The sequence below is a fragment of the Quercus lobata genome, chromosome 3 (genome assembly GCF_001633185.2).
Source record: "Quercus lobata isolate SW786 chromosome 3, ValleyOak3.0 Primary Assembly, whole genome shotgun sequence".
Lineage (NCBI taxonomy): Eukaryota > Viridiplantae > Streptophyta > Magnoliopsida > Fagales > Fagaceae > Quercus > Quercus lobata.
The window spans coordinates 12,809,921-12,836,630 of record NC_044906.1 but is presented as its reverse complement, the minus strand read 5'-3'; the positions used below and the strand labels follow the sequence as shown (position 1 = coordinate 12,836,630).

The 26,710-nt window shown below is 31.6% G+C and overlaps 2 protein-coding genes across 5 annotated transcripts; one reads left to right on the top strand and one right to left on the bottom strand.

The window, feature by feature from the left end:
• Positions 1–1,184: 1,184 nt before the first annotated feature.
• On the bottom strand, positions 1,185–3,073 carry LOC115979825. Its single transcript, XM_031101881.1, has 2 exons — positions 2,979–3,073; positions 1,185–2,667 (listed from the first exon to the last, which is right to left on the bottom strand). The coding sequence occupies exon 2, from the start codon at positions 2,589–2,591 to the stop codon at positions 1,185–1,187; it is 1,407 nt and encodes a 468-aa protein (XP_030957741.1). The 5' UTR covers positions 2,592–2,667; positions 2,979–3,073.
• Positions 3,074–15,968: 12,895 nt separating this feature from the next.
• Positions 15,969–23,122, top strand: LOC115978948. 4 transcript variants are annotated; one of them, XM_031100877.1, is made up of 4 exons: positions 15,969–16,134; positions 16,289–16,302; positions 17,516–18,361; positions 20,118–23,122. In XM_031100877.1, the coding sequence occupies exons 2-4, from the start codon at positions 16,297–16,299 to the stop codon at positions 22,227–22,229; spliced, it is 2,964 nt and encodes a 987-aa protein (XP_030956737.1). In that variant the 5' UTR covers positions 15,969–16,134; positions 16,289–16,296; the 3' UTR covers positions 22,230–23,122. The 4 variants fall into 4 exon arrangements, with proteins under 4 accessions (XP_030956737.1, XP_030956735.1, XP_030956736.1 ...); XM_031100875.1 differs by having other exon boundaries at positions 17,513–18,361; XM_031100876.1 differs by having other exon boundaries at positions 16,254–16,302.
• Positions 23,123–26,710: the final 3,588 nt, after the last annotated feature.

Genomic DNA, 26,710 nt, shown 5'->3' with positions numbered 1-26,710 from the left:
ATGTTACACTAAGTTTAAATTATTATATAAATTTAGAATTGTAGCATTTTTTTTTTCCTTTTCAATTATAAGTATAATGCTTATATTATTGAAACTTGATGTGTAAGGTAATCTTGTGAATATTTATCATTTTTATTACTTTTTTAGGGCCCATATCTCTAATTTCTAATGTCTATTTTGTTTGTATTTTTTTAACCCAAAACTAAAAAATTTGGCTAAAATAAAATAAAATATCATACTTTTCAACCTAAAAATTATGGGGAAAAAAAATGAAATTATGAACCAAAAATTGAAAAGGCAACCTACAAAATGAACCAATTTAAGGCTCAATTAGTCCAAAATGGACCGAATGGACAAAAGTTAACTGAAATAGACCATAGTAGACCAAAATGGACCAAACTGGAACAAATGGTCTAAATTGGACCAAAGTGAACCGAAATGCTATGTTAATGTAGCTTAACAAGAGCATAGCAACAATAAATACTATCTTTTAGTTTTTAGATATTATATAGATTTCTCTATAGAGTCAATAATTTAATATAGTTTCTTGCTAAGTGGAAAATTAAAATGGCCAATCTTTAGCTTCTATGCTAAACTTCTTCATTTGTATGGCATCCAATCTCACTAATTAAAATTCTCACTAAACATGGATGAAACAACCCTCTTTGGTGACAAGGTAGAGACCCCTAAGTCAGAGATAATATCATCCTCTCAACCAGTTTGTCTATGTACCTAACTCAAGTTTCTAATATCTCTTAGCCTACATAAGAATTTAGTAGTACCTGTATGATTTTATACTCGTATTTGGTGTGTGAAGACAGAAAATTCATGAGCAATCCCATGTCATGGGTCAAGGTGCATATTTAGTAACTTGAAGTAGTGTATCAAGATGCATGGGATAGGATGCAAAAATGTCAATACTCAAGACCCTTCAAACAGATCAACTAGCAACACAATCACAGTAAATGTACACAAGTTTTGTCACTTAATTGGACAAGTCCTTATTCCCATTACTGGTCAAAATAAAACAACATTGAAGTTTGGCATACAAAGACTGTATATCACATTTAAGTAGTTTCTTTTTCTCTCAGTATATCAAGTACCACAAAATGATTTGGTTATGAATATGTATGTTAATGACATAAAATCAATATTACAAACAAAAAGCAAGAAACATTATTTGATTATATAGCTCTTGAAGGTTTCTCTAATAATGCAGAGAGATAGACCTCATCCTTTGATTTAGGAGCAATAGCCCACTTGTGCTTCTTGTATCTGAACTGCAGAAACATGTACATATAGTCATCCAGATCTTTTCTACTGCAAAAGAACCGGTCAATCCATAGCAATCCTCCCGGCCTTAAAACCCGATCCCAATCATACAAAATAAAATCCAGCAGCAGCAGGTCAATCCAGCCATCCATAAACCCAGATGTATGAATTAAATCCATAGTGTTATCAAAGAATGGAAGGCGTTGATTCAATGTCACATACAGAGGGATCAAACCTCTTAGTGCAATCATCTCATTGAAAGGAGCCCCAAGGTTCAAAGCAGTTGAGACAATTGTAACATTATGTTCTCTCATTCTTGCAGCAAAAGTCCCTGTACCAACACCAAAGTCCAGACCTATCCTTATCTCCCCAGGCTTGATTGTCAAAACATCATTTATCAGTAAATCCACAGGAAGTGAGCTATTAGTCACCCATTTTAACTTTTCTTTCTCCATCTCAAAACAACCTACACACTTAGAATAACCTCGCTTAGGATTCTTGCTCGATAAGCATTCAAAGTTCCTGCACTGGTAATTGCTCCACCTTACATTTCTGCCATCTGGTAATCTCCATAGAGATTCATTGATTGGATATGGCTTCTGGTAAACCTTGGAGGCCCTTGTCAAGCACCGTCTTCGGGGCAAAGGATCACAACCATTAACCATAAGCTTCTGAGCTAGGTTCCAGTCATCATTACAATAAGAACCAATGTCATAACCCATATACTCTTCCAATTCTTTCTTATATAACACACATGCATGCCCAATTGTGTTGTGTATCCTCTCTGTCCCATATATATTAATCTTCCCAGTCCTATTCTCCTTTGGGGTTATGTACTTCCTAATTTCCTCAATCACGAAAGTGTTAATCAAAGGCTCCTCCTTCATTGTTGAGTTCCTAATCCCTTCAGCCTTAGGTAGCCGAATCTGTCTAAGAGCAATGTGGGCGCCATAAAGAGGCCTAATTACCTCCTCTTCCAGATACTTCTTATACTCCAATCTTGTGATATTATTTCTATCCAAGACCTCTTTGTGTTTCTCCATTTCTTTAACTTCCAACTCAAGTTTTTCTTGCAAGCTTTCCATCCTATCTAGTACTTCCCCAACTCGATCAGACAATGCTTTTATGTCAAAACCATCATAATCATCCTTCTGACCATAGAATTGGCGGCATATATCTTCATTGCGAGTGAAAAATCCAGCTGAGTAGAACCTTATGAGACTTAACAAGCTTACTATTATAACAAGCCCTCCCAATACAATCTGAAGTGTACCCATTATTCTGCCCACCCTACATTTTCGTAAGCATAACCTCCCCATCCTTAATAAAGAACAATGCAGGGGAATTTCTTCTCACCAAGAGCCAATTTTACCACCTCTTGTTCAGAATTTCAACCTAATAAAAAACCAATACTTAGTATTCATGAAAGTAACTGAATTGAACAATAAAATCTTCAATATACATTGTGAAACTTGAAACTGAAACCTCACTCAATTTGAGACTAATTCTGCTAGCTAGTTGACTTATTACATAAAGCATAATGTTCAAAGGTTTTATATTTTTAATTTTCCTTCTATTTTCCCAGCAATCAAAGAAAATGCAAATACAAGAGCAAAGAAAATGCAACTGAGTTTTAAACTAAATTACTATTATTAAAAAAAAAAAAAAAAAAAACTGAAAGTTTCATTATCAAATTTCAAACATACCCAGATAAGGATTTGCAGAAACATAAATCAAACTGAAGCTGAATCACTCTTTCATTGCATCTTCAACCTGTTAAGTTGATAAAGATCACACATTTTTTTCTTACCAAAACTTTCCAAACAGCTGCTTCTCTACTTGAAACATCAAAAAGCACTCCAAAATTTCCCTCACCAATGCTTCACATACTTTTTTAGAATCTCTCACTAGAATTTCTCATTATAAACTCTTTCTCTACGTTTGTGTAAACAGTAATAAAAATAATAATATGATTAAAAAACTTTTCTTTAACTTATAGAACTTCAAAAATACTCCAGAGTTCACCATGATGCAGATCTAAACTAGCTTGGACTGTTTTTCCATTGTGCTTTAGAGCTGGAAAATCGTGAAAACCAAGCTTAACAAATTTAAATATATAAAACAATTTGTGGGTTTAATTAATTGAAGAAAACAGATTGCTTATTGGCCAAGAGGCCATGTAAATGCACGACTTTCGCGAAAATCAATTATATTTTATTGTAGTAAATTGAGAAGATTTATTATGTTTATTTTAATATAATATATAATCAATGAACTCCGTTGACTATATGAGAGTGAGTGCCATGCATTTTGAAGACGAAGATTGGTCAGCTCAAACTGCGGCCACTTTAATACGTGTGGGATAAGTCTTTTTTTTTTTTTTTTTTTTTTTTCCAATTAGATTTTAAAATGTAAATCTTAGTCCAACCTAAGTTCGTGGAAGGAGGAGTAAATAATTTCTATTTGTGAGGGTAAAAATATTTGGCAGTATTTATTGTGTGTGCAAATATACACACCGTCTTTCCGTAAAAAAAAAAAATATATATATATATATATATATATACACACCGTCTTTTTTTTTTTAAAGGAAAATATACACATCGTCTAAATACACTAAAAACGTGTATTTTTGCAACATGTGTAAAACACATTGTGCACTAGTTTTTTTCTAATATTTTACAAGACCTCTTCATAGCATTGGTCCCACAATTTTGTGAGATGATGATGATCTTATAGATAACTCTCCCCACGAAGGGAAGAAAGAAAAAATAAATAAAAATTGTCTACCTAAACTTTTTTTTAAATTTTTGGATGTGACCTAAACTATTTTTTATTTCACAAATATTGTCACGTTTGTTTGGACTTTGGAGATTTCTTCTCTATCTCTCTCTCACAAAAAAAAAAATATATATATATATATATTTATATAGACGGAGGGTCTATATTTTTAATTTTAACAATTTTATTCTCATTAAATTTCTTATAATGGACTTTAATTCAAGTTTTAATATAATATATAAGAACACCACTTAATAAAAAAAGTTTAAACTTATAGATGTAAGCTCATTTTATATTATATTTAGTTCTCAACATCCTTACTTTTTCTGCATATGAAACTTCTACTCATACCAACTTTTTATTCTTGTTTTCTCTCTCATTTGTCCAGATTTAAGGATTAATTGCTTCTTTTTTAATTTTTAAACAATTATATACTCCTGTCGATTCTACTAAAAAGAAAATTAAAAAAAAAACAATTTTATCCTCATAATATTTTATGATTAATATTCTAGCATTTTGTTTTTAACTGTTTAGTAAGGGTTTATTTGACAAATCCAAACTTGAGAGTTGAGACCACCAAATCCTTTATATAATAATAAAAATACACTATAGAGTACAGCTTAGCTCGACCTAGGATGGCCTTGAAAGCCTAACTTTCACTTTATAAAAGGTTATCCTAATGATTTTATAAATTCGTTAGAAAGATATATATTAACCTTTAATCATTCATACGTTGCCCCAATAGCCCGATGATTCTCAAAAGAAATGCCCTTTCCATCGTTCAATGCGTTGAGTTATAAATATTAATTAAAAGTATTTAGGATTATAAAAAAACATTAATACTATTTACGCAAAAGGGCTGCGTTTGTTTCAACCTAATTTTCAGGTAAAAGCATTTTCTATAAATAAAATATTTTCAAGCCTTTGGTCGAATTCCAAAAAATGTTTCAAAAAATATTTTCAAGCATATTGCTAAGTATTAAAAAAAAAAAAAAAACCTACAACCTTTATTCCAAAATCAAACCAAACCTTTGAAATCATAGAAGACATTAGCTCAAATCAAATCCCAATAATCGACCTAGCCCAAGAAATCACAAAATCAGCTCAAAACAGCCATAATGATCAAATAAAACCTAATAAATCACAAAAGCAACCCAAATCCTAAGAAATCACCAAAATCGATTCTCCAAAAATCCACAAATCTTATCTTCATCCCAACCACCATGTGTTGTGGCTGAGTCACCTACAATACCTAAAAAACTTCCACGACCCCACCGGAGATGAACGGCATGAGGAGAAGCTTCAATGGTAAATGAATAGAAATAGTTCCTCTCTCACTTTTTTTGGTTGTCATATTGTTTTGTTTGCTACATTTAAAATGTAGACCTAATTTTTTTTGGTGGTTGAATTTATGATGGGTTTATACTTTATAGTCTAAAATCCAAAACTTGGATTTGTAAAAATCAGATTAAATTTCTTTATTTTTGCAGTTTTTAGCTTACTTTCATTAAACAATAAGTTTAAGTAACCAAATAATTTTGACAAAAAAAGTTATATGTGCTTAGATGGAAAGCTGTTAATGGTAACTAAAAAAATAATGTTAATAGTAGGTCAAGTTGAAAATCATTAAAAATTTGTCAACTCAACTATTGTAAAAATTGTTGTATTTGTAGCATTGTTCTTGATTGAAATTGTGTTTATTATTTAATGTGATTTGGCAGTTTACATGGCATCCTAGCTAGCATCAATATTAATATTTAGGGGAAATTACACTTTGCCTTCCTGTGGTTTGCCTAAAAAATATTTTGCCTACTTGTAGTTTAAAAATTGGAACTTTATCTGCCTAAAGTTAGCTCTGTTTGTCTCCCGTTACCCACCTTTGTTAAAAATAAGGGTAAATTTGTATTTTTATTATCCTTTTATATCTCTCTCCTCTCAAAACATAAAAATCTAAAAAATTTAAGGAAAAAAAGATCTAAAAACTAGGTTCTGTAAAAATTAAAACCTAACTTTTACTTCTTTTCATGTATCAACTTTTATGCCTTTCCTTTCCCTAACTTTAAATTAAGAGAAATGATATGTCTACAACATTTTTACAACAAACCCTAAGTGGCAAGTTGTTACTGGTTGTTATTGTTAGGGCAAAAAAGTAATTTTAGTATTAGTTTCAAATTTGAACTAATAACAACTAACCACCTGTGATTTGTTGTAAAAATATTGTAAAAATGTTGTAGACATAGCATCTCTCATTAAATTAATTAGGAAAGAGAAAGAAAGTATTCAAGGAAATAATATAAGGTTTGTGGCTATACATTAATCATAATATATATTTTCTCAACTTAATTAGGTTTTAGCAATAAATTTTAATGATGATTTGTGTTATAGTTTTTTATTTTTATTTTTTTTAATTTTATTTTATTTTTAATTTTTTTTATCCATTAGATCTTTGGGGGCATTGCCCCAGTAGCACCGTCCCTTCAATAATTAATTGATTTTACAAAATATCTATAAGCAAATTACCATTTAGCTGTTCTATTAGCTAGAGGTTCGAAGGAACATTTTTCTTCTTCTGCAGGTATAACGATGCTATAAATTTGCTGAAGCGGTTGCTAAATTGTTTTACTTGTGATGGAAGAAGAGGATATTGGACCCTAAGGTTGTCAATTAATTTGGAGCACACCGGGTATCCCAGTGAGAGGTTAGAAAAATGAAGATAAATCGGACATAAGAGTAATTAACGTTAATCTTTAGAAATTATAATATTATGTTTTGCCACCACCTATTTAAATTGACTTTTGTAAGTTCATAAGAACATGCATTCTGATTGAATCGTTACTAAGGAGTTCCTCTCCAAAAAAGAAAAAGAAAAAAAGAAGCTAGGGAGTTGGGTTAATAATATTAGATACTTACCCGTCGAAAGTGTTTCTCAAAACAAACCCGGACAAATTAGCAGCTTCAGTGACAGCTGCCCTTTACCTAATACATGAAAGTTAGGTTTTAATTTTTACAAAACCTAACTATTAGATTTTCTTTTTCCTTAATTTTTTAGTTTTTTTTTTTATGTTTTGAGAGGAGAGAGATATAGAATTGTAGCAAAAATACAAATTTACCATTGTTTTTAATAGAGTTGGGTAACAAAAGACAAATAGAATTAACTTCAGGTAGGTAAAATGCCAATTTTTAAATCACAAGTAGGCAAAGTGTTTTTCGAGCAAATCATAGGTGGACAAAGTGTAATTTCTCCTAATATTTAAATATCGTAGTTAGTTACATTAACTTTTTTCATCTACCACTTAACAAGAGAGCCTATTTTGACACAATATTAAAAAGTTAATGACTAAATTGACAGATTTAAATATTAGGGATCATTTCCATATATAAAACAAATGTTATGGGCCAAAATGATAATATAAATGAATAGTAACTTCTCATATTTGCATTAAAAGGGTATCCCTCGTGCTCTCTATTTAGAGGCTTAGGATATAGGGTAAGTGAAGCATTTTGTAGTATATTTTTCTTCTTGGGGCAATTCTATTATTTGTAACACCTAGAAAATAGGTATAAGGTTAGGAATTATGTATGTACTTGTTCCTATTCATTTGTCGGTTTTTTATTGTCTTGATTTTATGGTGTTTGCTTCCCAATTTCTCCTAAAGCGCAAGCTTAATTTGGTTTGACCCAATAGTTCGGGTATGAACCTCATAAATAATAGGACTCAACTTCATGTGAGAGAGCTGTTATATGCTACTTATACATTTGGTACCAGCCAGCTAAGCTTCACTTCTCCCAGCATTTATCTATTTATTTTATTAGACACCATCTCGTATAGGGTACGTGATCTGTTTTGGCATCTTCAAATGCAACAAATAGTACTAGGTTTTATCTTTTAGAGGTCTGATCATGTTTTTATCTACAAAGGGCTTTCACTCATCAGTACAATACTATAATGAATGTGAGTTGTGTTTACTTAATAAAAATAATCTTTAATTTTTTTAAAAAAGTATTAATTCTTTTCATTCATTCCAAGTATATTAATTACTCAAGTTGAAAAGAGCAAGAAAACAAAATAATTTATAGAGTTGAATATAAAAGTTATCCTAAGTCGCAACACGATACATAGTGAATGTACTCTCGAAAGTTCGAATGGATCTGAACTTAAATTTGTACTGCCGTCAAAATCGAAACATAACTTTGTCCTACGTGCAGGCCTGGCCTCGACATGATATTATCGCTTTCACGTAATTATATAGCGAATGCACAAAATTTCAAAGTGAATATAGTGACCCTAGTTGAATTTTCCAGATGCCTGTAGACTGTAGTACAGTATGGGCGATCGACTAAGCGATTGATGTTTTGGCTTGGCTATCCTATGAATTCTAGCTACCATGCAAGTTATTCATAAAGCTACTTTATAAGACATAAATTTTTGTTTTTTTGTTTTTTTTTTTTTGTTTATTTTGTACTTTTAATGTAAACTTACATGGTATATTGTAAGCATTACGTTTATCCTTTTTTGTGTATCTATAATGTAAATTTATATTACAAGTATAATGTAAATCTCTTTAAAGAAATTAAAAATTCACATCTTTAAGATACTTTATCTGTTTTTTACACTCAATTAAATAATTATTTGACAAAAGCCTTATAATTTAATTGGCATCTCTCATGCACAAAGTGATTGGAAGTCTACGTATTTTAACACATACACACAAACCATTATGTATGTGTGTGTTAAAATACTTAGTATTTAAAAAAAAAAAAAAAAGTGATTGGAAGTCTAGGAGAAAAAATGGTTTGAGTTGTGGGTTAGCAACATATTGTAACTATTTTAATAATAAATAATAGTTTAAATATACATTTGATCCTCAATTTTTAAAGTCAATTTTGGTATTAAAAAAATGTATACATTTATTATGTATTCTTTTTTAAAACGTTGGAATGCTACTCTTGCTATTATTTGATTAACAAAAATGAATAATACTAGAGAAATAAATTTTTTCATAAAATTTTTTACAAATGACTAATATGATGAGTGGTTATTGATAATTGGTAAATGAAAAAGTGATATTAATGGTGGGTCTAGATGAAAACCGATAAAAAGCTAGTTACATCTATAGCTTGTAAAAATATTGTAAAATAATTTGTGACTGTAACATTACTCTAATTAACAAAAATTGTCAAAGTATTTTTTTTTTAAAATATTACATAATGCTTACAGGTTACATTAAATAACTTAAATACAATAAAAACATATATCAACAGCTAATTATGCTTGAATGAAAAACACATTAACTAAAACATTCATTCACAAAATAATAAAATAAAATATTCTAAATAAAATTGCGCTCACATTTCTTTTCTTTCATTTTCCGCCCCACTTTTTTTTTTTTTTTTTTGCAACCAAACAAATTTGAGAAACAATTCAATATCAAATCAAACAAACAAGGAGTGCAAAGTCCTAATTTACTATTGTTAATTTTCCAAGTGCAACTGTATTCAGCAAAAAAAAAAAAAAAAAAAAAAAAAAAAAAAAAAAAAAATTCCAAGTGCAACTGTGCAAGTTAGTCCTTTCAAAAAAAAAAAAAAAAAAAACTGTGCAAGTTAGTAAATTAGAACCTGTGTCATATGTGGGCCTCATCCTCCTTTGACACTCGAAATTGCACATCCACCACGTCATGTGGGGGTCCACAGTGTATCTTTTTTTTTTTTTTTTTCGCCTTTCAAGTCGGCACATACTTACTCTATGGATATGTTTGAAATTCGCTTATCTTGTTAAAATTGAAATTTTTTTGCTAAAAGTATTGTAGATAAAGGTCAAACTTAGCTAAAATAGTATAGTGAGACCTATGAGTAGTACTAAAAAGTGCAATGAGATCTATAAATAATAGCAAAAATAAGTTAAATAGTAAAATAAGTTGGCAAAATTAATCATACCAAACAGACATGAATTTTTTTTTTTTTTTTAATTGTATGAGTAAGGATTCCATGATTTTCTTTTTCTACTTAGATCTCTCTCGTATAATCATTTTTGCTTTCATGAGTTTAATAGCAAGAAATACTTCTTCTCTTTCCCATTAAAATTAGGGATATATTAAAAAACAAGAAAAAATTTAAGTACATAAGAAACAATGGGTTGGGTTTCAGTTAACTTAATTAGTAAAATCTCTAATAGTTGAATAAGAAATTTGAAGTTCAATCTCTTCGTTTACACCAAAAATCAATTGGTGTATTGGTTTGATAATAAAGAATTATCATTTGGAGTAGATGCCATAAGTTGAAACTTTCTCTAAAAAAAAAAAAGAAACAATGGGACTTATAAGAAACACCTAAAATAGGAATTCCAATGTAGTCCCAATGAAAACAATTCAAGCAAAAAACCTGGGACAATTATCATTAATTATTTTCCTATCCTTTTTTTTTTTTTTTCCAAAGCAATCCCTCTTCTATTGTAGACGTGCTTAATTCTTACTTGCCATTGTGAAACTCAAGCTAGAATCAGAATTGGGGAAATGTTTAGTGGTAACTAGCAATTTCATAATAAGCAAAGAATGGGTCTCAACTAAGACTCTTTTTAACCCTTGTTTCAAGCTAATACTAACCCCAATTTAAGGGCCCATAATTCAAAACTTTGGCATGTCAATGGCATGGGATATGCAAGTAAAATTTGTTCAATATGATCGGCAATCTCAAAAGACAAGGGAAAAATAAGATGGTTAGAATTATGATTAAATTTATTATTTTTAAACAGCTTAAATTTTTTTAGACAATGGGTAATTTATCAAAAGATTAAATCAATTAGCAACAAAGAAAGAGCAAATTCCTTTAGGGGCCCTTGACTATGTTGTGGAGTGGTTTGCAAGGTAGCCAATAGTACATCAAAAAAAGAATGGTTTGGCTATCTCCTATAGGCCACAGGAGGCCTAGCTTAAGTAGCTCTCTTCCTCTTAGGAAAGGATAGGGATAGCCCTCCAAATGTGGGAACAAATTGTGGCTTATGACTTGAAGGCAAAGTATGAGGGGAAATAACACAATTTTTTAATGTCTACCATACTTTTCCAAGCTAGATTCAAAAGAAAAGCATCACTATTTGTACGACTTGGTCTTATTCCAAAACCCACAAGCCTTTTCAGTTTAGTGAGTAGACCAAAAAATACTTGCTAACATAGAGACATTATTTACCAATTTGAACTCAAATTGCTCAAGTCACAAAATTTATTACCTTTAATGTTCAATCATAAACCTTGTTTCAATGCATCTACAATGCGAAAGAAGCATAACATTTTTCATGCCAACAAACAACCTCTGCACCTGTGAATCATGATCCATTGATGTTAGTTTCTTCAAATTTAATGAACTTTAAAAGTCTTGAACATTACTTTGAAAGCCTCTACAAATCATTATTTCCAATTCTTCATAAATATAATAAGCTTGTTGGGAATTTTAGGGGAAATTAATGGAAAAACCAAAAATTTGAAGTAGGTTTAAGGGCACAAATCAATCGTTTTCTTTAAGATGATATTTTCCCTACTCAATTGAGTTTGGTAATTGATTCCAAGTAAATCAACTTAGGAATACAACCAAGGTCTAGATTCTACATGTAACTATCTTGAAGAATCTTGTGAATTTATTTCTTATGGTGGGCAAAAACTTTTGTGCTTTTAAAAGCCATAAAATCTCTCAAAAAACTATAAATAATTGAAAAAAATATTGAGGAGTACAATATTGCTTGAATTTACACTAAGTGTATCCAACCCATATATAAAGGGAGAAAAATGTATGTATGTGTTTATATATTTATATTAGGTGTAACAAACCCATATATAAAGGGAGAAAAAATGTATGTATGTGTGTATATATACACACACACATACATACATTTTTTTTTCCAATTAGGTGGAAGATATATATAGGTATAATTTTTTTTAATTTTATTTTTATTTTACAGTTACACCTAAAGGAGAAATATTTGTGGAAATTAATTTAATTAAGACTTGCCTTTTAGGTTACTTTAAAAAATAATAGAAAAATAAAAGTAAAAAACCTCCTCTACTGAAACTATGGTAAATCAGGGTCTCATTTCACTCCCTCTCACAATCCTTTCCGTTCTTATTCCTTTCTTACTAATGAATTCCTGTGTTGCTACATTAGAGCAGAAGGGAGTCGCTTTGATCAGAAAAACTTGTAATCGTTCTATATAGGAGAAAATTTGCATATCGATGTTTGAGTTTAACAAATGACACACTTTCATATCTGTCTAAGTGTTTGACAACACTAGCGAGACCACTAACCATACATTGTGGTTGAACTGTTAGACTTTGTGGAGTTTAGTTGTATTTGATTCTAATTATGACCCGACTCGAAATAAAAGTGCTACTGTTTTAAATAAGATTTTCTCTAAGACTTAATCCATGGAGAGGAAGTTAAATATTGTCTTGTGTAATTGTTTTCTTTAGTGCATTTCTTTATCCCTATTCTTGCATCTCACAAAACTGAGAATTTCGTGTATCTTTCCTGCATTAACATGAAAGAATGTCATGATAATTACAACTTTGCAGTCTTTGAAATTTCTCAAGCTTTCGATCTCTTCGATAAAGGTTATATGGTGATGCATCTAGGAAAGTTGGTTATGCCAATGAAGCCGCCTTTCTCTGTCGTAAAAGTGGCGTGCCACAATTTGCCGAAAGAAATAATAAGGTTGAAAAATTCACTTTACGACATAATTTGCTTTTGTATCCCATTCCTCCTAAGTGATTGTTGTTGACAATAATTTGTGGAGTTCAATATATATCTACTTCTGTTTGCCAAAATATGCAATTTGTTTTTAGTAGTTCATGATAAAAGTGGTGGGCAAATTTGATAATGTAATAAAATTGTTGTGGAGTTTTTCTGTGTTTCTAAAAGGACCTTATATTTGTTCATCAAATTAATCTCAAGAAACTTCAATCTTTCCTTAATTTCTAGGGAATTCTTTATACTAGTTCTCTAAAAAAGGAGGATTTGTTTTATTTTATGTTTTTAAGCATTCAATTGTTGGAGGAGGGACAAATTTGAACCTAGATTGTTTTCGTTAGAAGCGCTTGTAAAAAGTTGTAGCATCTTTTCATTTCTCTATTAGAATTATGATGAATAAAATCATACTTCTCTGGCTATCCATTCCTTTTGAATTCATGTGTTTCTACATCAAGACAAGAGAAAGGAGTATCTTTAACCAAAGAACCATGATTAGCGTAAACAAAATTTGTACATGAGTGTTGGGTCAAATCTATTAATTGGGTTATATTTATGTATGTTGGCGCACACGTGATAAAACCAAGAGAATCAATGTCTACCAAAAAAAGGTGTTTTAGCTTGATAAGAGAAATAAAATATTTCGGTACCGATTAAATGAAAAAAATTATGCTATGTAATAGAGAAATAGAAACATTCATCTCACAATTTATAGGATGATCACGTCCAAAAACCTTTCATATATATAAAAGAGGAACTTTATATATAAGTTAGTTACATTCCACTAAACTACCAATCTATTAATTCATCTTTATTTATATTTTTTCCTCTATTGGATTTCGGAAATTTTGTAACATTCAAATGCCACTAAACTGCTAAGTGCTAACCCACTAAGTATGTGTTTTGGATAGAGCTTCTTCTCCTGCGTCTACATTTTGTTTTTTTTTTTGTTTTTTTTGTCTTTTTTTTGTTTGGAGATGCGCGTTTCTCTAGCTCTAGGCATGAGGTCCTGTGCACTGTTCACAGGACCCACAAACATTTTTTTTAACAAAACTTTCATTAAAAATAGGTCCTACAGTACTATTCACATATTTAAAAATTATTTTACTACAGTGTTTTCAGTTTTCAGCAAAATAAGCAGTATCCAAACATACCCAATTTTTTATTTTTTTAAAATTTTTTTTTATTTTTTTAATTTTTTTCACATAACTAAACTACATCTCAATTTCGCTAGTTTCCTTGCTTGCAAGCCCAAACCAAACGGGTATGATGCTATTATGGAATCGCTCAAATAAGATATATATATATATATATATATATATATATATAACATCTCTCCTCTCTCGTTCATTTTTTTTTTTCATCATATATTGGATTGGTTAGATGTTGGAAACTTTCTATAAGCATTCAAATGTCAATAAACTACTAATCCATTAATTCTTTTTTTTTTTCTTTGTGTTATATGGATTATTCCTTTAAACAAAAAAATTTCTTATGTAACGAATATATAAAACATTCATATTACCAATATATATATATATATATATATCAACGAACCCAATAATGTGTACCATAGGAATATTACAGGCATCGGTTGCATGCTAATAAAGTATCAATATACTATAATTCTTCTCCTTTTTTCTCTATTGGATATTGAGAACTTTGTGAACATTCAATACCGCCAAAATTACAAATCCATTAATTTATTTTCATTTTCTACTATATCAGATTATGGATTCTTTGGATATAGCACACTCTATAAGCATTCCATCTCACTAAAGTACTAATCCAATATTATTTTTTCTTTGTCCTCTATCACATTTTTCAAATATTTATTTTTTTGAATAACTTGATATCTCTAAACTACTATTCAATTCATATTTTTTATGCGTGTGTTTGTTATATGAATGACTCCTTTAAACAAACCATTATATATATATATATATATATATATATATATATATATATAAAAGTTGGGTTTAAGTTACACCTAGTGTAATTTGAAATAATGTTACACCTCTCAATATTTTTTTAATTGAATGTGAATTTTAACAAATCCACCACTAGATTACATTATCTTCATGCATTCTTCATACTTGCAAAATTTCAAGATGATTAGATATCCATAGTCATATTATCAATCAATTGTTTAAATTCAAGTTGTTATAGTTTAAAATAATGAGTAAAATATGAGATTATGGATTGAATGGTAAATAACAACTGATTGGCATAAATATTGGTATGCATGTTATGAACATATAATCCAATGGTGTAATTTTTTAAAAATGAATTCAATAGCAAGTTATTAGGTGGTATAATATTACTTAAAGTTGCACCATGTGTAATTTCTTCAAATCATTGAATTGCGAAATTTTTTTTAAGCATCCCATATCACTAAACTACTAATCCATCAATTTTTTTTTTCTTTTCTTTGCAATATATTAGATTTGTAATATATGGGAACCTTAGTAAGCATTCGATATTTTTAAACTACTAATTCATTAGTTTTTTTTATTTATTTATTTTTATGTGTTATTATATGAATGATTCTATCAAACAAAAATATATCTTATTTAACGAATATATAAATTATGAAACATTTATCTTAAGAATCAAACTATGGACCCAAAATTAGAAAGAAAAAAAAAATTTGGACCCTATACATATGTTCGAGAGAAGTTTTACATTCATCAGTTCCATACCACAAGACTACCAATCTATTGAATTCTCTTAATTTTTTTTTCTCTTTATTGGATATCGAGAACTCTGTTATCATTCACTATTGCTAAATTACAAATTCATTATTATTTTTATACAAGATAGAAATAGATATTTTTACCCTAATCTAAGTGTATGTATGTATGAAACTCCCTTCTAGAAACTTGAACCCTGACCCATGCTCTCCAAATCCATTAATTTTTTAACTCTTCTTTGTTGAAATCAAATTCTTCAAATATGGAAAACTATGTAAGCATTCAATGTCAATAAACTACTAATCCATTAAATTTTTTTTTCTCTTTATCAATTTCGGGTATCGAAAACTCCATAAAAATTCAATATAAATTATGTACATAATTCACTATGAAATTAAAAAAAAGATTCAAACTTGAGGCACCAATCCATCATATGGGTCTTGCACATAGACAAATTTTCATGTAGTCTCTCTTTTGTTCTCTCTCTCAAAACTTGTACTAAGACATAAAGAAAAGACACTATTTTTACTCTCCCTCTTCGCTTATACATAGAGAAACTTTCGTTTCTTTATTATTCCCTCTCCTCTCTCTATCTCTCTCTCCCTTTTGGTCTCGCAAATTCACACTAGTACACCCATGAAAACTTAGCTCTGCCTTCAACAAGGTACTCTTTTTCTCTGGTTCTTTTTCAATATTATGTTTGGTACTTATTTGGGTTTGTTTTATAATAAACTCTTATAATACTTGTGAATCAATGCATAACATGAAAACCCATTTGCCCAGGCTTTGTTTCTCACGTGGGTTTTTTGAACTTTCAGGCTTTTCCATGGAGGTTAGTGAATACTCAATCTCTCCTTCTCTTTACTTCAACTGCATACTGTTTATCTTTTGTGATGTTACTATGTGCATTGTTATTGTCGTTTATGTTCATAATGTGTTTAAATATGAGTTAATTTTATGTGAGATCAATGAGAATTGTTGATATAAACTTTGGGTTCTCAATGGTCGGTTTTAATGTTTTCAGTTTACTTGTAATTGTTTGGAGTTTTGGTAACTTTGCACGAATAAACTTTGTTTGGTTTCAGTTCTTTTGTTTTGATCATTTACTCTGTTTGTTTGGTTTGATTTCAATTTGTGAACATGTTCAATTGTTCTTGGTGTTGAAATCATGTTTGACAATGGATCTGGGGTTGATTTTTTTTTGGTTCTGGGTTGGTGACCTCTAGATTCTCTGTTATGTTTGTTTTCCTTTGTTTGCTTCTTGTGATTAAAAGTTTATTGTGCCTTTAGTTCACGTATTTGGAATGTGGTCTTTGCTGCATGATCACTATATGTATGTCTATTTACAATACTGTGTTTACAGATTGAGCAAGTTGGGGTCTGAAGAGAGAGAGGGAGACGGTTATTGTGTTGATCATTCTAGAAAAGATGGTTAATGGGGCTTTGTGTTTAAAATTGAAACCCGTATTTTATTGGATGCTCAACAAATTGATCTTTACTTGCAATATTGGTGGTCATAGATGGAGCATTCCTCTAATTGGATGGCCAATAGAGATGATTTTCTTCTTTGATTTAATTTATTTTCATTGATTAAGAAAGCTTCTATTTTTCTAATTGCTTTCCAGTTGTTTGCATTCTTGAGGGTTTCCCTTCTACTTGTTGGGTGCTTTACTATTTCTGGATAACATAAGAATTAAAGAACTGCAATTATGTGTGTGCCTGCGTTTGTATGTCTGTGCATATAGGCATTATTAGAGATGGCATTATCAGAGAAATATCATCTAATGCCAAGAAAGGGTTATCTATTTTTGCTTCTTTTAACTTTCATCATTTTCAAAACCTGGTTTTTAAACCATTCATGTATGTTATTTGTTAGATTGTTATCTGCTTTCAGTACTACTGGTTAATAGCAAGTTCAATTTATAATGTACATCTGGATCATATGTATTTGAGCACATCCTTCGTATTTCAACTTTGCCTGCTTGTAGTCCTTACTGTTTGTTTTTTATTTATTGGTATATTTTTCTTTTCTTTATGTTTAGCAGATGGAGTCACTTCAGCTGGATCATGATGGTAACTGCTTCGAAGAAGCATCAGATAAGCAGTTACTTCCTCCAGGATCTCCAGAGGAAAGGGATATATTTGGAGATCCACAGGTGAATACCAGAGTTGGCGATGATTATCAAGTGGAAATACCTTCCTTAATGACAAAATTTGAGCATGCTCAGCTTCTAATGAACCCTACTGATTCTGGAGTTACAGTTGATGTTTCCCACTCCTTTTTGATGGGTTTACCCATCCCAATCATGTGGGTTCAGGAAGTGAATAAAATTGAAGATGGAACGTGGGAATTTGTTAGTAATCATGATGAGTCAGGTAACCCAAATGTGCAAGTCAAAGCAAGAAACAGAAAAAAGATTCATCTTAAGTTGAAGAAGAGATGTACTGTAAATAGTCTCGAACCCTCAAATGTGCTTGGATTGGACCATGACAAGGAATCAAGAACTGCAGATGTTGGAAACATGGTGGCAGGGAAAACAAGTTTAGTTGGAGTGCATAAAAGCAAAAGATATTACCCAGTTCCAGGTTCAAAATCTGACCCCTGGAGTGATGCTGAAGTCAATGGTTTCCTCCTTGGTTTATATATATTTGGGAAGAATTTTATATCGATCAAGAGATTTATACAGAACAAAGAGATGGGGGAAATGCTTTCATTCTACTATGGGGAATTTTATAGGTCTGATCGCTACCGTAGATGGTCAGACTCCCGGAAGGTTAGAAATAGAAAATGTATAACCGGACGGAAAATATTTACAGGATGGAGGCTACAGGAATTGTTATCTCGCTTGCTTCCTCGAGTCCCAGAGGAATTTCAAAGTACTTTGGTGGAGGTACTTCAAGTTCTCTTCTATGTTTGTCATAAATCCTTTATGTTTGAATCATAATGACTTACAATTTAAAATATGGTTAGTAACTTAGTAATCCCTTATTGGAACTGAACTCACATCCTTTTTCTTTTGCACTGGGCAATGAGTTTAAAAAGCATCACTCCCTCTGCAATATATGAAAAAGAAAAAAAAAAAAGTCTTTGTTTTCATTTAGTACTAAGTGTGCATAATACCATCTTGTACTCATCTGTTTCACTTTCATTCACTAGATTTACATACTGGTTTTCTTTATTTATTCTTCTGCAAATGACAATGCTATGGATAACTTAGTGCAATTGTTTTTCATTGGAAGTTTGTTTCACCAGTCCAATTACTTTTAATACATAATTGAACAAGGCGAAATAAATAAGAGCAATGCAAAAGTATGACAAGTTCCAAATTTTAAAATAAATAAGATAAAAGCAAATATAGATGAATACATATACTAATTAGCAATTAGTTTCTCATCTTCTAATCTTTGGCTATAACTTTTATGTTTCACCAGTCCAAAAATTATAAGCTTTCTGCATAAAATCTTATTTTCTTATGATTAGATATAGAAGTTGTGTAAGAAAGTTTTGGGTCACTATTTTAGGGATCCAGATTGCAATGTGCCACAAAAGAGTCTCATGACTTGAATTGCCTTTCAAAAGAGGTCTAGATTAAGATAATAGTTACCCTTAAGTCGAAATATCTTCTTGCTATGGGAGGAACAAGAAGATGGGTGTACTCACTGACAGCTGAACAATTGTACTAAACCAGTTCCATCTAAATCTAGTAAATTAATGAGGATAAAATGCTGCCAGCATTTATCATTATTTGATGAATTACTAAGGAAAGAGTTCTATAAGTTGGAATTAAGAATAGAAGACAAGTCAACCGTCAAGAGTTGGTAAGACAATGATGGTTTATAAACTAATGAATTAAGTTTGAGAATTAAAGGAAGATTGTTATGGCTAGAATCAAGATTTTAAGAATAGAGTTTTCAGAATGAGGTAAAATACTTAAAGGAAGCTTTGGTTCTTTAAATATTGTTCTTGCTTTGATAGCTTAGAATTAGATTTGGAAAGTGTTCTGTAATATTTTTAAATATAGTGAGGGTTTCAAATATATCAGTTGATATAGGACAGCATTGATCTTAGACTCTTCAACAATTGTTTAAGAATTAAGGGGCGTCTAAAATCCACAACTTGTGGGAGAACCTTTATGTAGAAGGATTATTGCCCTTTAGAATTCTATATATGTGAAGTTAGGGAAGGATTCCATGAAACGATGATATAGCATTCTCATGATATGCGTCAGATATTAATCACATCTTAATAATCCGTGGTTTGGGTCTGAAGTGGTGATTCACCTTTTCTGTACGTAATGGTTCCTAGAAAATAAAAGCTCCTCCTAAATGTTCATTTAGGAATCCCCTTCTATAACCATTATAGGCTGTTTATGTCCGCTTCTAGAAATATTATGAGGCCATCTTAATCATCCGTGGTTTGGGTCTGAAGTGGTGATTCACCTGTTCTGTACCTAATGGTTCCTAGAAAATAAAAGCTCCCCCTAAATGTTCATTTAGGAATCCTCTTCTATAACCATTATAGGCTGTTTATGTCTGCGTCTATTAATATTATGAGCCATCCATTATATCTGTATCTGATTGGCTTTCATGAAAAGAATATTGTATCTTTGTTGCAAAAGAATAATCCATTATGCTTGTAATCTGTAGGGCTCTAAGTCATTTGCAGAGGGAAGAACTTCACTAGAAGAATTTGTCTGCTCTTTGAAGTCAACTGTTGGCATTCACATTCTTGTGGAAGCTATAGGCATTGGCAAGGGGAAGGAAGATCTCACGGGCCTTGCCATGGAGCCTGGAAAGACCAATCACATATTTCAAGTTTGTCCTAACCTACCAACCGGCAAAGCTTGCTCCTCTCTTTCATCCAGTGAAATACTGAAGTTCCTGACTGGAGGTTTCCGGTTGAGCAAAGCCCGTTGTAATGATATTTTCTGGGAAGCTGTTTGGCCCCGTTTGCTGGCTAAAGGATGGCATTCTGAGCAACCTAAGGATCAGGGTTATGTGACACTCAGACATTACCTGGTTTTTCTTATGCCTGGTGTTAAGAAGTTCTCGAGGAGGAAACTTGTGAAGGGAGACCACTACTTTGATTCTGTTAGTGATGTTTTGAGCAAAGTGGCATCTGAACCAAAACTTCTTGACTTTGAAGCTGAAGAAGCTACAGTCAGGAGCAGCACTGAGGATGGATGGGTTCCAGAAGTGACATCAGACCCAGATGATCCATCCAATTATCAGCGCCATTGTTACCTTAAACCCCGAGTTTCTACTTGCAATCAGAATGGTATGAAGTTCACTGTTGTTGATACCAGTTCAGTCCATGGAGGAAAATCATCCAATGTGAGAGAACTGAGATATTTACCAGTTGAATCCAAAAGGACTTCCAAGCTCTTCAATCATTTGAATGATAATGAAGGGAAATTCTTTAAGAATTCTATGGATGGATATGAGGTTTCTGCTACAGATATGCCATTGAACATTGAAATGAATATAAATAAGCCAAACCACACTGAGGGTACAATTGGTGAAAAACGTCCAAATGGCATGAAGTTCACTGTTGTTGATACTAGTTTGCTCCATGGAAAAAAATCATCCAAGGTGAGAGAACTTAGATATTCACCAGTTGAACTCAAAAGTAATTCTGAGCTGACCACTTTTTTGAGAGAAACTGAAGGGACCTCAGAAGATTCACTGGATGGGCATGCGCTTGATGCTGCTAACATTCTGTTGAACAGTGATAAGAATATTATATCCGATAGTGATAACACAAACCAAAAGGAAATCATTAATAACTCAGATACTACTGCAAACAAAATTATGGAGAGCCACCAGGATGAGAAGACCACTACATCCGATGACAGGCAACTGAAGAGGACTATCAAGCATCAATTTAGTCGGCGTGTAAAATCTGGCCATTCAAATTTTGTAGCACCTGTGATTAAAAGGCGGAAGTTAACTTCTTGTGCTAATGCCAAGAAAAACTGCATTGTTGAGGACTTATCAGAAGACTTGGGTTCAAAGAAAACAGGACTCTCTGTGGCATTGAACCCACCAGATGCAGGTAAGAATGTCAGTTCTCAAGTAGGTTCTCAAGAGAAAGTGCCCTCAATTATTTGTGCAGCTAAAAGCAGTCCAGAAGAGGAGAGTGGTGGAGGCATCCTTAGTGGAAATTTTACTGGCATGAAAACATCCTATCTGAAAAATGAGACACATCAATCCCTGCCATCATTTGACCTGAATCTACCCCAGGGTTTACAAGAGTCTGAAAATGGTGAAGCAGTAGTAATGGAGGTCAAAGACAGGCAGCGTGTAAATGAAGATGTTTCATGCTTTCCATCTAAGAAAATTGAGCCAGTTCCTGACACATTGAAAACCTCTATTGATATGGGTACTGCAGAACAGCAGCCTGATATGAACACCAGGAGGCAAGGCACAAGAAACCGACCACCGACCATTAGAGTATTGGAAGCTCTTGCACATGGTTACTTAAATACCCCCAGGAAGCAAAAGAGTGGAGAAGTTCAGACACGAGAAAATCCATTCTCTAATCATACCCGCAAGGCCCGAAGCAGAGTCAAAGCAACTTCAACTCGTGGTAACACTAGTACCAAGACCATGCAAATTGAAGAAAAGGAGGTGAAAGAAGCCTGTAGTATTAACAAAGATGTGGTTAGCCAACCTCTTGATCAAATTGAGAGAAGTGGCTCACTAGCTACTAGGGATTTGACTACCCGTTGTCCTGAAGTTTTGAGGACAATCAGGTGAGGTGGCGTGTTTCCTATTTTTACTTGAAAATGAGTTCTCAATTGCGCTTAATTTCTTAAAGGAGCATTGGAGCAGTCAACTGTCTTTTGTGGAGGGACTTCTGCTAACAGGAGACTGGCACAATCTGGAGAAATTGGAGTCTATTGAATGCTGTGCCAACCATGCTAACAGGAGGGTGCATCTTCAACTGTTTAGTTGCCTCATTACATTCATATAAAACTAATCAGTTACTAATCATGGTGCACCAGATCACAGTGCAGACCACCATTTAATAAAAATTCTGAGGGCTCTTATAGCTATTTGCTATGGCGACTATGAAGGTTAATATGTTATGCAGTGTATATGAAAATGTTTGGTAGGCTACCAATTGGTAGATATATTATTGGTGGTATTTTTTGGAATTCAAATAAGTTGTCTAAAGTTTAATGATAATTAGGGTGCTTTGGGGCAGGCTATTTAGATAAGATCAAGTTGCTTAGAAGTGTAATAATTGTAGTGGTACCCAAGGCAGAGGTTTAATGGCACCCATCACAGTTGCTGTTAGTAGATACCTTTGCCAAAACAGAGAGTTACTGGGAAAAGCTGCTGAATCATCAAAATATCAATTTCTAATTTGCTACAGAAGGTTGTTTCAAGGGATCATCTTCCAATCTTAGTTTCTTTGTCTGCTAAATTGAGCAAATTCCTGTGCACTAGAGTTTAGTGTTTCTTAAGATTTTCACTTTGTAATGAATCAAATTTTCTTTGCCATTTAGCTCTTTTGCCTGGACACATTCTGTCCGGTCTCATGCTTAATCGAAAGCAATGATTCAAGATATGTACTAAGAGTGCATGTGAATCTGCTCTATACTTCCTCATTTAGCAATGTTCTATACCATTAGTGAACTTTCAATATGTTTATACTAAGTTGAATAAGGTTTCCATGTTTAGAAAGAAGAAGAAAAAAAAAGGCTAACTGAAAGAATTACTCTTTAGCACCATTCTTATGCTGCATCTGCACCAGTCCCCAGTCCTATAGCACTCAAATGTACTGTCACAACAATTTTGTTTTGCATAATATTACGGTTCCCTTTCATGGAAAAACGGCTTTGTCCCACTTAGCCTTCTCCTCCTCTAGGGGTATTTTAGTTCTAGTCATGGACATGCGCACATACATGATGTGAGATTCAATAATATGACAATTCCTGAAAAATGAAGACACAATACAGTGGGGATGCAACAATTAATTAATATATTAAGTTATAATTTACTTGTTTTGAGGCATATTTTGTACTTCTTTTTAAGTTTTCAAAATAAATAATAACTATCAAAATCTATAAAGGTATATTTAAAATTAAAGAAATTTTTAAATGAAAATTTTCGTTTATTTTTTTCAACACAACATGTCAAAGGTTTGGGGATGTTCCTACTTTTTAGGTGTAATTAACTTCATTAGTATGCTTGCAAGTCTATTGGAAGTTTTATCCTTTGCATGTAATATAACATTATGTATTTTCTTAATGGCATAGCATGAAAAGCATGCATAAAATTTTGAGTAAATTATGTTTTACCCCCTCATGGTTTTGCCTATTACAATTTAGCCTACAAACTTTTAAGTATTATATTTGACTCACTAACAATTGGATTGAAATGAAACTATTCAAAATTTCATCCAAATTAACAGATTTTGCCTTTTTTTTTATAGACAAATTACTTCATTGTTACATTTTAATTTCTTAAGTTTTGGATGAAAATGAAATTGTTAGATGTATTTTGAATGGAACTCTAACGATCTTATTAAGGGGGTCAAATAAAATCCTAGGGGGAGTCAAATATAACAATCGAAAATTTATATAGATTAAATTGTGATAATGTCTAAGCACAAGAAAGTAAATCATTACTTTCACTAAAAAAATTTACCTTAGGAAAGCTGTTGCATGAGGCCTTTAAAAAAACATGGCATTGAGGAATATAAATTCTCTGTCCCATTTTTTTTGTATTCCACTTTATACTCCACCACTCATGATATATCATGTAATTGATTTCTTTTTTTCATTTTAGACTTTGGTTATATTATCAAATTATGACTAGTATAGTATAAAATAGAACACAACAAGTGTGACAAGAAATTTGTATTCACGCATAAGGATGTTGGATTGCAAAAACCCATACCAATTATCATTCAGTTATTTCTTCATTTTTTTTTTTAAATATGGAATTATCAATGTTCTTTTTTTCACTAGCGTCATTCAGTAAATTTTTTTTTTCAATGGCACTTTTTCTTTCAAGAGCTTTAGCAGCCTTTTTTGAATTTCCAGCTTTCATGGGCTGGAAAGCCAATTCAGGTTAGGCTACATCCACTTGTACCCACTTTCTATACAATTCGGGTCAGACTTACTAACGTGGCCTTTCCTGGTTTTGCAATCCAATTTCAGTTGGCCCACTTACTAATGTGGCTTTGCCTACTTTCGCAGTCCTATTTGAGTTGGCCTACAAAGTGTACTTATATGCTCTCTCTACTTTGCTACATGAGAAAATATCTCTGTTAAAAATTATGCCAAATCTTTCTTTTAAAAAATATAAAATAAAAGCATTACGCCAAATCATCCATATAACCTTTTCCTCAAAAGAAGAAAAAAAAAAAATCAATCCATATAATCCTAATTGTGGTTTTTTTTTTGTAAAGTGAAGTCTTAGAGAGATATAAGTTTTATCTGATGTAACTCTAAACAATATTACACTATTCAATAATTTGTTATTTAATTCATATTTTAAAAATCTTACCGTTGGGTTATATATTAATATGCATGCCAATTTCAATGCCAATTGAATTTTATTTATTATTTGATTCATAAAATTATCTTTTATGTATTATTTTAAACTACAAGAACTAAAATTTAAACCATTGATTGATGAGATGACTATTGATATTTGATCTTCTTGAAATTTTACAAGCATGGAAAATACATGAAAATAATGTAACCCAACAGTAGATTTATCAAAATTCTCATCCAATTAAAAAATATTGAGTGGTTAAATATTACTTAGAGTTACAACATGTGTAATTTGAACCCAACCCTCTATATGTTTATTTATAATCTAGATGGCCTTGGCCCACAAATTGTTTTAGCTCGAAACCACATAAAAAGAGTAGCTGAACACCTCCCCACCCATCCCCCCAAAAGAAACCATAGAAAAAAAATTCAAAAGATGTAACAAGTGGGGAACTATGTTTTCTTGACTTGTTGCAACCATGTGTGACATGCTTGCTTTAATTTGGTATGAAACTATGATAAATGTCTTAATTTGACACACCAAAAAAAAATTAACCCCCGCCTTTCTCCCCATTTCCCTTCCAAGATTAAAAACAAAAAGTAAAATTAGAATAAATTAATAAATAACACTTCCCTTGTGTTTGGGGAAGTCATTATCAGAATTTAGATTTTGAATTTGCTGGACATTCGGGAAATCTTCAGATTTCTTTTCAGTGTCAATCCACATCAAAAACCTCAAGAACTCTTATCCTTTTCCTTAAGAACAAATATTTCAACATTTCGACGAAATTTCAAAGAGGAAAAAGGCCTGTCACCCTTCAATTCTTTCTTTTTCTTTTTTTACCTATGCTTGTAAATCAGATGATTGACAATTTTGTCTTGCTCCATCAAGCAACTTCATTTGGGTCCCATTTCTCTCAATAATGACAATAAAAACAGCTAATGAACGATGGAGCCTCATGGCTTCATGTCCATATTGATAAATACTCAAGCTAGTCCTTTTGCAGGACATGATTATTACTTTGTGAAATATTTCTGCACCCTTTCCATTTTAGGTAGTGTTGTGGCTATATGGATGCTAGTTAATTAAATGAATTTGTACTAGGAAATTTTATTGTATTACAAATCTAAGAAATTTGTTGCATGAGTTAATGAAACTGCCAAAATAATTTCTCTATCTCCCTCTTTTTTTTCTTTTTTCCTTTGAATTTACGTTGCTCTATAGTTGGATGGAAAACATTTGCTCAAAATTGATGCTTTATAAACATTCTAGTTTTGGTTAATTCTTTTTTTTAGCCAAAAAAAAAAAAAAAAGGTTTTGGTTAATCCATCATTTGCTTTTTAGGTTTTTTCTTTATGAAGGAAACCCCATTTCCTTAGTCACCCCAATATGAGACAATAGAATCTAGGGATCTCTTTTGAAAGTGGCTTTCTTAATGTCTTGCAATGATCTTCATAAAAGAAAATCTTTTTTCACATGTGGAAAGAAGAGGCAATACAAAAAGTCCTTACCAACTTTCTAGGAAATGTATCAAGTCACTTAAAATAAAGTTCTCTTTCTTTTATTTTATTTTATTTTTTCCCTCGTTTTACTTCTTTTGTAAGGTGGATGGTAATACATTTGGAGGTAGACTATCTCATTTTGCCAATTTTTTTCACAATTTTTTACTTCTTTATTGACATCAGTGTACAATAAAAATGATGTTAATAATAATTTAATATAAAAAT

Coding starts and splice junctions, on each gene's coding strand:
- LOC115978948 (XM_031100875.1), top strand. Junction 18,362..20,117: donor TTCAAAGTACTTTGGTGGAG/GTACTTCAAGTT, acceptor TGTAATCTGTAG/GGCTCTAAGTCATTTGCAGA.
- LOC115979825 (XM_031101881.1), bottom strand. CDS start 2,591: ATGGGGAGGTTATGCTTACGAAAATGTAGGGTGGGCAGAATAATGGGT.